The sequence below is a fragment of the Camelus bactrianus genome, chromosome 13 (genome assembly GCF_048773025.1).
Source record: "Camelus bactrianus isolate YW-2024 breed Bactrian camel chromosome 13, ASM4877302v1, whole genome shotgun sequence".
NCBI classification, from domain to species: Eukaryota; Metazoa; Chordata; class Mammalia; order Artiodactyla; family Camelidae; genus Camelus; species Camelus bactrianus.
Genome location: NC_133551.1, coordinates 27,351,485 through 27,366,715, shown reverse-complemented (window position 1 = coordinate 27,366,715; position 15,231 = coordinate 27,351,485). Strand labels below are relative to the sequence as shown.

General features: G+C 36.9%; 1 protein-coding gene across 1 annotated transcript in view; it reads left to right on the top strand.

Annotated features, from left to right (window-relative positions):
* LRRC7 (leucine rich repeat containing 7) overlaps positions 1-15,231 on the top strand; it is a 428,908-nt gene that overhangs the window by 307,228 nt on the left and 106,449 nt on the right. The window contains exons 9-11 of the mRNA XM_010963422.3: positions 1,841-1,915; positions 7,418-7,562; positions 13,075-13,147. Of these exons, the coding sequence (XP_010961724.3) occupies positions 1,841-1,915; positions 7,418-7,562; positions 13,075-13,147 (293 nt within the window). The remainder of the gene's footprint in view (positions 1-1,840; positions 1,916-7,417; positions 7,563-13,074; positions 13,148-15,231) is intronic.

The following is a 15,231-nucleotide window of genomic DNA, read 5'->3' as shown; positions in this document are numbered from 1 at the left end:
AGATTTTAGGATTATTTTGTTACCACAGCCCAATCTAGTTTCTCCTGAATAATGCTCAGTCTCAAGTTCTTACGCTAATCTCCGTCTTGTTACAACATAAGGTTGTATTGAACTTCCCAGGTATGCAACTCTTCCTCTTCTCCTGAAGTCTGCATGATGCCTAGGCTTAGAAAAACTGCCCCACAGGACTGATGTTTCCCAAGACAGAGGCAGAGTAGCTCATTGCCCGTTCCCTGTGATCTAAGTGACAGTGGGAATATTTTCCTACACAAAAATACGCCCCACCCCACTTACTCGGGCAGGATGCCATGTCCTGACTTTAGATTTTGATCCTTGTTGTAAATGAGACTTCTCCCCAGAATAGTGCCTCGTTCTGCTGCAACTGCAGGCTGAAGATATCAGAGACTGTCTCCAAAGCAGTCCTGGAAGTCTCTGAGATGTATGGTACTGACCCACAATTATCAGTGTTCTAATAGTCACGTTGATACAATTCCATTCTTTTCCACTAGTATTCTATCAAATACACTGGCTTTCCTAATTGGATCTCAAATTTTATTGAACTATGGTTGTATCTTATTTCAGTGATCATTCTTCCCATTGGAAAAGACAAAAAAATCTGACTTCAGGTGTGGCTTAATTCTAGGCTTATACAAGGTAACAGTTTACATCTTTTAACTCAGACAGGCCCTTCCCCTTTCCTCAAGCCTGAAGCTCCCAGGGTTGTACCCTCCCAGTTTCAAATCCAGCAGGCAGAGCAAGTGTCTTTTTCCCAGAAGTCCCGGTCAAAGAACCGTTCTTTCTTATCTGCTCTGAATGGATCCTTGAGCCTAACCCTGCGGCCGGGTGAATACAACGCACTAATTAGCTTAGGACTTTGTCAGTTCCCTGGAGTGGTAAAGAGAAATCAACTTCAAGGGAAGCAGGTGGCCTTAGAGTAGGGAAGGGATCATTTCTGAAAAGAAATCGGGAAGAGGTCACCATAAATCAAGAAATGATGCTGGCAGCAGTGGCAACCTCTATCCTCTCTACATAGTTGGCTGCCCAGGAGATAGAATTTAGAAACAGCTTCTAGTTAAGGAATGAAGGTGTTTCATTATGCACTATATGTTTACACCTTGATCATATTCTCCCCTTTCTCTGAACTTCCTTACGTTATTCTTTTCTTCCGTGCGTTGCCTTGTGTTTTAGTTATTTACATGCATTTGTCTCCCCAGTTAGACCATCAGCTACTTCAAGGCAGGAACTGGGTTTGAATAACTGTGGATCCTGCTTTGTGCCTTTCACAAAGTAGGCATTTGCACTATTCAACAAATAATTATTTGTTGAGTAAATGGAAAGATAAAATGCGTGGGTCTTATTCATACTTTTATCACATTATGGTAATGCAATGCCTGTGTGTGGCGGTGGTTCTCCACGTGTATGGTGCTAATACTGCACATGTTAAAACCTACTATTTGCCAAGTACCATGGCAAAGAACTGGGATATGAGATACAGTGATTAAAAACCAAACATTACTCTGCTCTTCGAAAGCTTATACTTTCATGAAGAAGACAGAATATAATAAATACTACAAAGGATAATTGTAGGGTATTAAGGGAGAGTAATAAATTTTAATTCTTATGATTGTTGTTCTGATTGTTTCCACATGAATTCTAGGTTGCCTACCTCAGGGACTACAATTTTGCTGCAGGAGGTCTGTTAAACTTGGAATTTCTTAGAGGATTAACACTAGATTCCCAAATAAAAGTTCCAGATCCAAAAATTACATTTTATATTGTGATAAGAAAAGACTAATTTAGTTTTCTTCTTCTCTCTCCTTTTTCCCTACCACTCTCCTAGCCTGAAGTTCTGGATCAAATACAAAATTTAAGGGAGTTGTGGATGGATAATAATGCGTTGCAAGTGCTCCCTGGGGTATGTAAGTTTTTATTACGCCATGTTGTCCAGCATCCATGTTGTGTAATAATTGTAACTGATAATGATTAATCTTACACCTTAAATCTCAGTGTTTTCATTTCAAAGTTAAACATCTGTTAGGAGTGTTCAGTCATCAAGTGTTTTCAGTAATTTGTTTTTTCAATATTTCATATACTTTTTGAAAGTGTCATAGGTATATAAATTGTATGAAAATGTATCTCTTTCTCTTAGGAGTATATTTTTCATCTCTCCATATTTACTGTTTTTCAAAAGCTGAAAACTCTATATTATTATGTGAAAATAAAGAAAATGCTCTATATAATATACCAAGTCTTAGTTTTGCAAAATCAGTCTTCTTATAGGTAACTAGATAATGGTTTCTGCTCGTGTTGTTAGAGCTGTTCCACAAAATAAAACTCAGCCAGTTCAGGTGATTTCCAATAGAACCTATCTGAATTTTTGAAAAAGGCAAGGAGCATAAAGTGTTAAAAATAGAAAGTTAAACAAGAGTCAAATTTTTTCTCAACTAACAGACAATCCAGTAATACCTTTTGAATAGATTCATGAGTCAACTCACTGAGTGTGACTATTTCTTCCTTTTCCATCTGGGAAAGAATGGCTTTTGATAAAACACTGCCTCTTGCCACTCATAACACATGCACTCAAATATAAGCATGTACATACACACACACACACACACACACACACACACACACAACAACAACAACAACCACCAGGCTCCCAGCAGTGAAAGCCAACTCTAAACTCCTTGCATTGAGCTAAGTAGCCAGGACGGCTGGATGTGTACTAATTCTGCAGCCAATGAGATTTAGACGTGTGTTCCCAAAGCCAACATTATTCCTTGTTTGAACTGACATTAAAAATTTCTTAAAATGATGGCAAAAACAACAAAAACAGTAAGCTTATTCTCTTTTGAACAAGCATGAGACCCCCATAAAGTAGAAAATCTGGCAAAAGACTAGGGGGAAAAAAACACTTTCATCTCTTACCAAAAGAATACATTTCTACTATCATCACAGATGCAAAACAGAAAAGCATGAACATTTTGTATTCATTGATTTATTCAAAAACCATTTACAAATATACCTCTAGGAACCATGATAATATCAGGGCTACACAGGTAGTATATTCAATGGCCTTGAGCGTATTTGTCTGAGGGGCTCACATATAATGAGAGAGATAAATCTGGACTCCACTCCACATAGTAAAGCTAGATTTATGCCATATTCAAGGTGTGTACTAATCCTGAGACAACACAAGTAAGACACAGATCAAGTCCCTGTGCAGAGTTGAGGAATCAGAATGTATGTCTAGCTGGAAAAATTTATACCTACTTCTTCAATATATTTAGTTATTAAAAACCATTTATCATTTATCATTTAGCATTTATCAGGGCTAGGCATTATCTGGGTTTTTTTTAACAAATGACTCACCAAATCCTCATAACAACCCTATGAAGTAGGGTTTATTACCATCTCCGTGTTATAGATGAGGAAGCTGAAACAGAATGAGTAACTGGGCCAAGATCACACAGCCAGTAAACGATGGAACTGTAATTCAGACCTGCCCCAGAGGCTCTCGTTCACTACGATGCACCAAAATGCTGTTGCTAGAGAATCAATAAAACGTACAAATGAGAATTAGGCTCGTCTTACTTTTCACAGTTGCTACTTTCCTTAAGTCCAACCTTGCAAATAAACTCAAACCTTGAATTCCTTAGTAAGTATGTTATTTAAATGAAAGGTAGTGATTAAACCTGTAAAACAGATAATGCTCTCTAATGTGTCTGTTTCAAAAGCGGATTTTTCTTATATCCTGCCAGCTTTAAGTCGATTTCTTACCTTAGTTAGTACAGTTGAATTCTATGTTTTGTGATACTCCTGTGGGAGTGCCCTACGCCTCCCGGCCTTAAACAGGCATGGCTTTCTGGATGTCCAGTGCTGGCAATAGCTATCATGCAATTACCGGGAAACACTTGACTTTGAAAGGCCAGCCTTGAAATTGCAATCTTCAGCCCTTGTCTATCATTTCACAGAATGATTCATCCTAAATATTTAGTGTCATAAGACACAGGGAAAAAAAGAGTTCATTTTATAATTAGTTCATGTATCATACTTTTTAAATCCTTTTGGAAGCCTGGGCTATCATTTTTCCACTGTGATTTTCATAAATCAGAGAAGCAAATAGATAATGATCAAAAATTAGTCTGCTACATATCTCTGTCTTGCAACCATCTCTCTAAGATCAATCAATCAAAATATGCCTAAACAACAAAATCCAGTATCTTTGATAGTGCTTGTGATGGCTTCCACTTTTTTATTTGTTGTCCACCGCCCATCTGTAGACCCCTTTATGTCCAAAGGGATGTTGGAGCAATATTCAATATCCTCAAGAACTCTGAGGCATTGGGCCTCAAATGCCTTTATCACTCCAGGCTACTACTGCCTTTATAAGGTGTTTGAAAGTGAGGGTTTAGAAAGACTCAAAAATAAACACCAAAGTGTTATTTTGCTTCCAAAAAAAGATGTTTAGAAACTTCACACCGAAATATTGAGTTGTGCTAGAAATAGCAACTCAGGAAGCTTCAAAGAGAAAAGAAATTTTTTCACGATAAAGGAACCAAAAAAAAAAAAAGAAATATACACACACATACACACATAAACACATACATCTTTATTGCTGGGCTCCCCAGAAGAGACGAATGAGTAAGATAAGATAATAGTTCCTTGGAGCGGAGAGCTATAAGTAAAGTGACAGCATGTGTCACCTACTGTAAGGGGCTCACACCCTCTGCTTGCAGGGGGATCTGAAGGAGCAGGACTACAGACATGTGCTGGGTAATTAGGGATTTAGAGTTCAGGGAGTGTCAATATGATCAATAGGCTTTGTAGTCTGTAATCTGATAAAAGGAGTTTGAATTTTAGCTCCACTGCTATTGATGGGGTAACCCTGGAGTATTACCTGTAGTAGATCCTGTCATCTATCATCCTCTTGAAATGAAGAACTTACTGTCTTCCTCCCGCCCCTGGGAATACTGCCTGCAGCTCCCCACCCTCTTCAGGAATTGTGCCTTGGTAGAAGAGAACTTTCTCACGCAGGGTTACACTGTATTCCAGGAGACCTCCAGCCAGGGGTCAGTCCATGCAGGAGTATGAAAGCCCTTACCCCCTGCTCGGGACGACTGAGGGCAGTCCCACTGTCAGCACTACTACACTGAGGAAATCCTCAGACTTCATCACAGCCCCGCTGCTTCATCTGCCCAGTCCTGCCTCCTTCCTTCCCTCTTTCTTTCCACTGATATTAATCCCAAGAATCTCTCATAAACATCTCTTTGTCTCCACTTGGCAGGGAACCCAACGTGTACAGGCATCGCTTAGCCTCTAAACTTTAGCGTGTGTCCAGGTGCATACTCTGATTCAGGAGGCCTGGAGTGGGTCTGAGATTCTGCATTCCTGACAAGCTCCCAGCTTGTGCCAATGCTGCTGGTCTATAAAACACATTTTGAGTAGCAAGAGTACAAAGTATTAAATCAAGTACTATATATAAAGTACTTAGCACAGCACCAAGTGTGTGCCTTCATGTGTAATGAACTTATTTATTATTTACTTTTTATACTCTGTCCAATATATAGAGACAATGTAGTAAAGTGTACACAGTAGACCAACAAACAGATGAACCACTGAGCACAGATAGGTGTGGACATTTATTTGCAAAACATGCCCTTAAAGGAAAGGAAGATAAAGAACGTCATCGTGCTCTAACTCCTGTGTTCAAGTCCCAGCTAAAGGATCACTGGTCGATCTCTGCCCAGTGTGTGACTTGATTCCTCCCCTGTCCTCAGCAATCAGTTACTAATCCAGTTGTTCCACTTCTGAATTTTTCTGGAACCCGTCCCTTCTTCATCCTCACTTCTGCTGCCTTAACTCAGGTCCCTTTCATCTCCTCAGCCAAACTGCATCCAGATCCTTCTAATCCTTCCATACCTATTCTAACTCTAGTCATGGATCTTCCCTGCACTTTTCCCCAAAGTTACAAGACATAAATCTGATTATGTCATTCGCTATCTTAAAAGCCTTGAGTAGCTTCCCTTGCCTGTAAGATAAAGTTCACATAATCCTCACATAACATGTAAGACCTCTTAACAGTTGGCTTCTTAGAGTCCTGACTTCATCACCGTGTTCTGTGACTTTGAATATGCTCCTCTTTCTCAAACACACCATGTTTTTTCACACTTCTCTGTGAAGGTGTGTGCTGTTCTCTCTTCCATGTACAGGTTCTTTCTTGATAAGCAGTGTCTTCTAGGAAATTTGCAGCCCCGTGCTTCTATGGCATTCTCTACGTGCTTTTTAATTGCTCATATCATGGGGTATTATGATTATTTGTTCATTTGACATTTTCCTTCACTGCTATGAGCTCCTTAAAGATAAAGACTTTGTATCATGAGAAGTCTCTCCCCATACTTAGCTGACTTACTCTTGATTGTTCTTCAGTATATAACACAAGCCCCGGCAGATAGCACATCCTCAAAAGGAACTGTTGAGTGAACATAATATTGATTCTGCTTAGTAGAATAAAATCAGAATCATGATTTGAAACCTTTCTTACACATTTGAAATTGCAAGAATCAGCATGTCAGCATGTGTTGTTTTGGTGGCAACTTTATTTATATCTATTTAATTCAATTCAGTGGCAACTTTGAGTGTGTTATCTTTATCTCTATATTGAGATGTAATTCTCAAATCATAAAATTCACCCATTTAAAATATACAGTTCAGTGGTTTTTAGAATACTCAACACAGTTGTACAGCCATCACCACAATCTAATTTTAGAACATTTCTGTTAGGACAGAAAGAAACCCTGAAGCCATTACCAGTCACTCCTTCCCCTCATCATCCCCCCAGCCTCTAGCAGCCCTAATCTGCTTTCTGCCTCCATAGATTTACCAATACCGGACATTTCATGTAAATGGAATCGTACAATAGATGGTCTTTTGTGGCATCTTTCACTGCATATGTTTTCAAGGTCCATCCATTTTGTAACCTGTATCAGTACTTTGTTGCTTTTTATTGCTAAGTAACATTCCAGCTTATGGATATACCGCATTCTGTGTATCCATTCAACTGATGGACATTTGGGTTTCCACTTTTTGACCGTTGTGAATAATACTGCTTTGAACATGTGTGTTTTCGTGCAGATGTATGTTTCATTCTTGAGTATGTACCTAGGGATTGCTGGGTCATGTGGAAACTCTATATTTAACATTTTAAGAAATGACCAAACTGTCTTCCAAAGTGGCTGCATAATTTTACATCCCTACTAGAAATGTATGAGAGTTACAGTTTCTCCACATTCTCACCAACACTTGTTATTATTGCATTTGCTTTTAAAATTAATTTTACAGTGTTTTGGTTTTTACAGCTTTAAAATATCTTGTGAAAGTTTCTCAACTAACCCTGAGTTTATGCAATGTCATCAAGTCTATAGGGAAGTTAAAGTTGTTGGTATACCTGGATATGTCAAAAAACAGAATAGAAACGGTTGACATGGACATTTCTGGATGTGAAGCCCTGGAGGACCTCTTACTATCATCCAATATGTTGCAACAGTTGCCTGACTCTATAGGTGAGAACATAATATTCTGTCATGAATGTTTATGTCAAATATACCATTTTCTGTTTTTGGCAATATAGTTTTTCTGCAGATGTGGGGAGTATACTGTGAGCCTGATATTAATAAATTAGCAAGATCATTATTCAAGATGGTGAAATATTTTACCAACATCTTGAAATGGTAACTCTAATAACTCAAGTTGTCAAATTCAAGAAGCCTCACCTCTTAAAATGATCCTACCAAATTGATATCTTTTAAAAAACTGTAGATCTTCTAAGTTGTAAAATATCATTGTAAGGAGTATATATCTGAGATTTAGAGTAATTTGATAACCATGTATGTTTTCTTACATTATTATAGAATTGTAGTAGCTTCTATCCACAGAACATTGCTGTATTCTATCCTTAATAATATTGTTAACATGACTATCATCTAGGAATAACATAATAAATATAAAATATCTGAATAGTTCTAGTATTTAAAAGTGATACCTTTTACATGATGTTAAGGTATTTGAGGGCAGATATTTTGTCTGTTAGTATGTACTAACTACTCGATCCATTTTTATCATAAATTTTTGCACGAGTAAAATAGTGAAAGATTCTAATTGAAATAATGAGTAAACGTTTTTGTATCGATATCCTACTATTATTATTTATGACAGAACTCAGCCTGGAGAGTAATTATCAAAGTACTTAACTTTGGAATATAGTTTTTAACACTCTTTGAATTAGGTGTGTCATGTGGTCTGGAACTTATTGATGCTTCTGAAAATTAAGTCACAGCCTAGGTAGTCTGACTTAAGGGAAGCTAGAAGACAAGTCGGTCTCCCAAATTTTTCTTCAGTATCTTATTGTTCTCATTTTCACAATTCTTTCAGGCTAATAGAGAATGCTAGTTTTAACAAAAGCGGTTAGCTTTTCTTTCTTCATAGATTTGGTGACTTTTTTGTTTATATAGTTACATATTTTTATAACAGTGTTTCTCCAACTTACACCGTCATTAAGACTAATGTGAGAGCTTTATTAAACACGTCCACATTTCCAGGCTCTTTCTGTGAAAATTCTGTTTTAGTAAGTATGTAGTAAGCCCTCTGTTCTATATTTTTATTAAACATCCTAGATGAAACTTATGATCAGATAAGCTTAGGAAAAACTATTTTATGTTGTAGAAGGTAAGGAAACATGATTTAAAAAAGCACCCTCTGGTCCAGATGATAATCCTCTGGTCAGAATACACACCTTACTCTTCTACTCAATCACCACTCCATACCACTTCAAAGGCATACTGAGAATAGAAAAACTACTTATATTAGAACATATTTTTATTCATTACTGCCTCTTCAGTACAAAGAACCAGGCCAGGTATGTGGTAAGTCCTCCTTAAGTATTTAGTAAATAAAATAATAAATGCCCTACTTAAGAAGAATGAACATATACCTGGGCCTGAGATATAATGCAAACACAGCGATGACCCCAGGTCTGGTGGCCTCCAGACCACAAACAGCAGTGACAGCCATAAATTCCATTCCTGCAGTGGGTAAAAAGGGCCTTAAGCATACCAGGGGAATACAAACTTACAGAGAGTGCGGCAGGGAACCTTTTCTTGCAAAAAGACACTGAAAAAAGCCTGCAACTAACATGTAGAGCTAGGGTGGAAGGAGAGAACAGATACAGATTCGCTGCAGAAAATTACAGCAAGTCACAAGCTGGTTTGGACTAGATCTACAATATTCACATCAAATGACAGCACCGTGCTGCCAGTGTAAGACCTGGTTCTAAACTGCAGACACTTGAGGGTCTGGTGGAGGTAACCATGAAAGTGCCAGACAAGGAGAGGAGAGCATAGTGAAGGAGGAAGTATTCACCTTCACTAATGAGCATGCAAACAAAAATTTTAAGGGAAAATGAATGTCACAACAACCAAAAACTCAAGTAATAGGAAAGTCTACCCCAAGGGAAACCAAAGTTATCAAGCAATGTCAAAAATGATTTTAAGTATGTGCCGATTCTCAAACAAATAAAAGGAACAATAACATTTGTAAAAACAATAAGAACTTACAAAACAAAAGCAGGAGCTATGATTAAGAACAGGTGGTTATAAAAAAAAGAACCAGTTAGAAATTCTGGAAATGAAAATGTCACATAATGAAATAAAAGATGATTTAAACAATTTGTTTCAAATCTCTACCATGAAGAAAGCAGACGAGGAAATTAGCCTTCTGGTCTGGGAAGACAGCATGTAGAGGTGATAGAAAATATCAGATTAGGTACTTGGCTGGCATAGAACAGACTAGCACAGGCAGGTGGTTTTATGTATTTCACACCTTCTCTTAGACTCTGAGTGGTTCTCAAATCAAGAAAGCAACTTTGTTAGTGGCTTACTCCTCGAACTATCTCTGGACCCTATCGACCTTTTAGGGAAACCACATCTGCAGAGTTGCCAGAGTACTTCATTGTGCATGTAGAATGGTTGACTTTCCTCCAGGAATTTCCTTCTTGGTCAAGAGAAATAGCAGGGATGGGGGACTGTCAACTCTGTTCTAAGGCTCTGAAATAATTTATTGATCTGATTGGATGGGAAATTGCATCTTGCCTTCTTTATTTGAGCATGGGTTGTCTATTGGACTACCAACACCTAAAAGAACACAAGACAAGAAATGTCATAGTGTTCATAAAGGAAAATAGCAACTTTAAAAATCTTTACTTGCTTTACACCTATTTTAGTTCTGCAGCTGAGGGGTATTTGAGTGGAGTGATACAGTCAACAACAAACCCTGTATGCTGAGTCCCTTTCCTGTGCTGGTTCCAGGGCAAACGAAGGGGGCTTTTTTCTTTTTCAAGATAGAGCTTTAATTTAACAATCAGTTTCTTTGGATAGCAGAGAAACTCAATAAAAGGGAATACATATATATTTTTTACTTTCCAAAACAGTTTATCTTATTCATTAGCGGTTAAAAACACGTATTTTGTAGTCAAGTACCTGAGTTCACATTCTGGCTTTTCTACCTTACTAGCTGTGCCTTAGTTTCACCATTTTTTAAGTAACAGTACCTGCATCATGGGATTATTTTGAGAAATAAATGGAGTAATATATGTAAAATTGCTTAGAACAATACCTGGCACATAGGAAGTATTCAGTCAATGTTAGTTAGTATTATAATGTAACTGTTAGTATAAACTTAGATTTGATGCGTGCACAACTACTTGGCTTTCAAAATTCTATTATATATGTGTAAATGCCATGTAAATATTATCTATTTCGATAACAAATTGTATTAATATTGGTGCTTACTACATTTCTGCTTATTATATATTTATATGTAAGTAGCTAAAATCATAGTAAGGACCTCCTTTTCCTTTCTCTTCAGTACTTCTTAGTTGGGAACATAGGATAAAGAAGTGGAGAACTGAGGAAGGAACAGGATAAAATACCCTTAGTTCTTGTAGGGTAGAAGAGTCCAGGCAGATATGATGGAAATGCAGTAAAGGAGTTATCTGCCAGAGGAGGCCGTGAGCAGCAAAGCTGAGGCCGAGGGCCACTTTCCACTCCAAGGACCATCAGATTCCTGCAGAAGTGCCAGAATCTGTCCAAAGAGCGTGCCTTTGGATGGACTATGTGGGTGACAAAGTAGCCACCTTACGCACGAGTGAGGTCTCCTGAAGTCCACAGACGTGGAACAAAGAAGGGGGAACCTTAGCTCATTTCAGCCTTTAAAGCTGTAGAGGCCTCTACTCCATTCTTCAGAAAAATCTGTTGCATCAACCTTTGGACCTTATTCCCTAACCTGTCCCAGGGTTTTCTCATTACCACTGCAGACCTGAGGACTGATTCACTTAAAGATTGCTTTGCAGCCTGGCTTCATGAAGTTTGCACAGCCATCTGTAACCCAGCCCCAAACTTCTCATGACCTAATCAAGTGATGTTGAGACTGTCCACCCTCCTCTGGCTCCCCTGGTGAGCAGGGGCAGTAGTTTGACCAAGACTGCCAACTCATAAAGAATTTAGCTGTAATTCATAGTCCTCTGTTTTCTTTGCACAATTGATGAACAAGCTCAGGAGTTCTTTTATATTTCTAGGATCGATAGTTTTTTATACACACACTGTAGAGAAGCTGAAGTGAGTCAGTCACCCTTTGAACACAGATGAATATGGCAGTGGGTGTTCAAATTTCAGAGATAAATTACCCCAGTGAGAATTGTCCTATTTCCCAGGTGCTACTGTTTTCAGCCACGTATCCTAGGGGCACAAGATGATATATTAAGCTCCAAATATTGCAGGTATTTTCTCACAGCAGTCTGATAGTGATAACATTTCTCTCCACTAAAGATTCTGAGTGCTTCTGCAGAATATATAACTGAGCATAATGAAACTTAAATTATAGCAACAGCTTTATTTTAGATTTTTTGTCACTTGCGTTTTTCCTTTAAGGAATGCTCAAAATGCTTGAGAGGGGATAAGCATGACCTGTAGCAATGCTTCTCAAAGCATGTTCACAGAACACCACTGTACAGGATTCTCTGTGTGCACACACGAATTCCATGATGACTGTGGAGAGCCACCCTGCTACATTAGTATATTAAAAATTTCTCAAAAGACTTCATTAAAGAAATCTGGTTGATTTTTTTTTAGCATCTCCCAAACACATTTGACCATGGAGCCTACTATGTCTATCAGAATAAGTTTCTTGCAAAACAAGTCGTCTATAGCATATATCCATAGTTCAGTGTAAAACAAAAGTTAGTCACTGTTAATGCTTTGCTCTTGGATTGTGGCTGTTGAAGCCACGTTGATACTGTGGGTTATGTGGTGGCTGGGTAAAGGAAACTGTTCTTCAGCTACTCCGTGGTTGTTGCTCATTAGGGGGAGTACATCAAGCAGTAAGGTTATAGAGGGCATAAGTCAGACACTGAAATATAAATAGCTGGAACTTCAATTCTTGGCCAGTTCTACTTGGTGTATCAAAAAATCGTAAGTTTTTGTGTACTGCTGATTCAAGTCAAGAATTTATGATAACAAGAAAGAATATGAGGTCACATATTGTAATTTTCCAAGTCCATAATGAGAACCACTACACTGCAGTATTTCAGTACTCATTTGTTATTATTAGGCTTAATTCAGATTTGTTTTCAATTTGTATCACAACAGGAATGTTAGTTGTTAGTGCTTACGAGTTAATTAAATATTAAATCACAGCTGGCTTAAAAATTTTCATCTGGTCCATTGGCTGCATAACAGAAACAAAAAATGTGGTAGTGGTACCACCAACTCAGGATTCTGGAGAGCCTTATGTTTTGTTTACCTGTCTCCATCAATATACTTCAACTCCCACTGATGTAAGTAAATGTTTTGCAACTGGAAAGTCAAAATTAGACACATATTTATCAGTTTGTAGGTTGATATAAGCAGAGTACATCCAAACAGCATGACAAACATTCATCACAAGTGATTCCTTTAATTATTGTATTGTATTCTCTTTCAGAAATCTGTTCTCATGTATTAATAATCTTCTCCTCTGTTTTAGGATTGTTGAAAAAACTAACTACTCTAAAAGTAGATGACAATCAACTTACAATGCTACCCAACACAATTGGAAGGTAAGTGCCAAAGTTGCATGCCAGTCAGCCTCTCTGAGGCCAGAAACAAAAGAATATATTGAGTTTTCTACTTCAACACATTTTCTACTAGAGATACCAATAATCTTGTTCATGTGTAAACTCATTTTAGACCATATTTTATTTAGTTATAAATTTCTATATAATGTAGCTTAATTTAGTTTTAAATCTGAACATTACATTGACACCCCACTATATAATACCATGAGAAATACTTAATTAACCATGACTCTTTCATAAGCAAAGTGATTACCCAAGATCTTCAATTATATCATTGCCTATAATTTATCAGAAACCATTAATGTGATGTTTTTGATGGAGTAGCAGCTCAAAATTCACTTGAATATGTCTTACAAAATCAGTTTTAGAAAGATCTGTATTATGTATATGTTACCATTGCACTATTCGTAATATCTGATATTTATAGAAGCTTAACATTATTTTAGAAGCTAAGGAGATAAGCATCTGTTTTAATTTGCATTTTTGAAATTTCCAAGATGAAAAGTCAGCATTGCCTTCTAAGGAAAAAATATATCTTATTTTAGAGCAATATACTTCTAATTTTATGTTGCCATTAACATTTGATTCACAGTTCTTTAAGAAATGTATATAATTATTAGTGACAGGCAGAGATGCTTTTGTTTACAACTTGTATAAAATGAGAAATCAATAAGCTGTCTTCATTCTAAAATTATGTGGGGTCTTTTATAGGAATTTTGTCCCATATCTCCTGTGAAAAATTATATAAATCCATAATTTAACAGATTTGGGTATACTTAGGGTAGTGGTTGGTGAAGTCTGGGTTTTTTTAAAAAAACAGATTTATTAGGTATAATTGATATCCAATAAACTCACATATTTAAAGTCTACAATCTGATGTTTTGACATTCATAGAAAGCCACGAAACCACAGTCAAGATGGTGAGCATATCCCTTAAGATTTTCTTATGCCCTTTACTATCTCCCTCCCTCGCCCCAATTTGGCAAGTGATCACAAATGAGAAACTCCACTTTCAAGAATGAAACAGTTTGACTAAATTCAAATTCTAATGTTCAGACTTTGTGAAGTAGTGAAAGTCTCAACCATTTTTAATATTTTAATGTCTACACCATTCAGTATGTTTTCTCTTCAATTACTTCCATTTTCTTCAATACAAAGTAGAGAGAAATTTATTTTCTTTTGGGTGCACATAAGTAACCATCTGTATCAGTCTGATGCTTTTTTAAAATTCTTCTTATCTAATTATATTCTTAGGCAGTAATTTTTCCTTTTCAGGTCAAAACTCAGGGGAAACTGAATTCAACTTTGTTTATCCCTACTATGGCCATAATTGATACTTTCACTCTTATGTTTACATTTCTTACATAAACTCTCATAAACTAATTACCTTAGCTCTGTGAAGACAAAGAGGTTTGATAACCTAAAAATAGACAAAGAAAAGTTACTTCTTTAGTATACGAGTAAATCTGGTTGCTGTTATTTACATATTTAGTTTTCTTTTCATTTTAATTTTTAAAGGTTCATAATTATTTTCCCTTAAAAGATTTATCAACGATAAATGTACCTATTCAATCCAAAAGTTGATTACTAGTGTAGAGGGATCAAAGTTAAGAATCTTATAGTAAAAGATTTTTTTAGTTACTTTTAAGTACCATCATCTTCCTTTGATTTACTGTTTCAGGGGAAATAAAAGGGAAGTGTTAAATAAATGGACTGCATTACTCTATTTTATTACAATTTAAAAAGCAGAATTTTAAAAAGCAGTAGAGAGTACAGGGGAAATCTCGGTACCTTCTGCTCAATTTTGCTGTGAACCTAAAACTGCTGTAAAATCTTTAAAAAAAAAAAAAGAAGAAGAAGAAGAAGAAGAAAAGGAAGAATGAAGGACAAACCGTGGTTATTCAGACTTGTGTATTTGGCAGACATTTTGTCAGAAATGAACAAAGTGGGCCTGTCACTTCCAGGAAAACAACTGACAGTATTTTTTGCCAACAAGGAAATTTGAGCTGTCAAGCAAAAATTAGACTTTTGGAAAATTTGTATCTGCCATTGTGAGTTTGACAGCT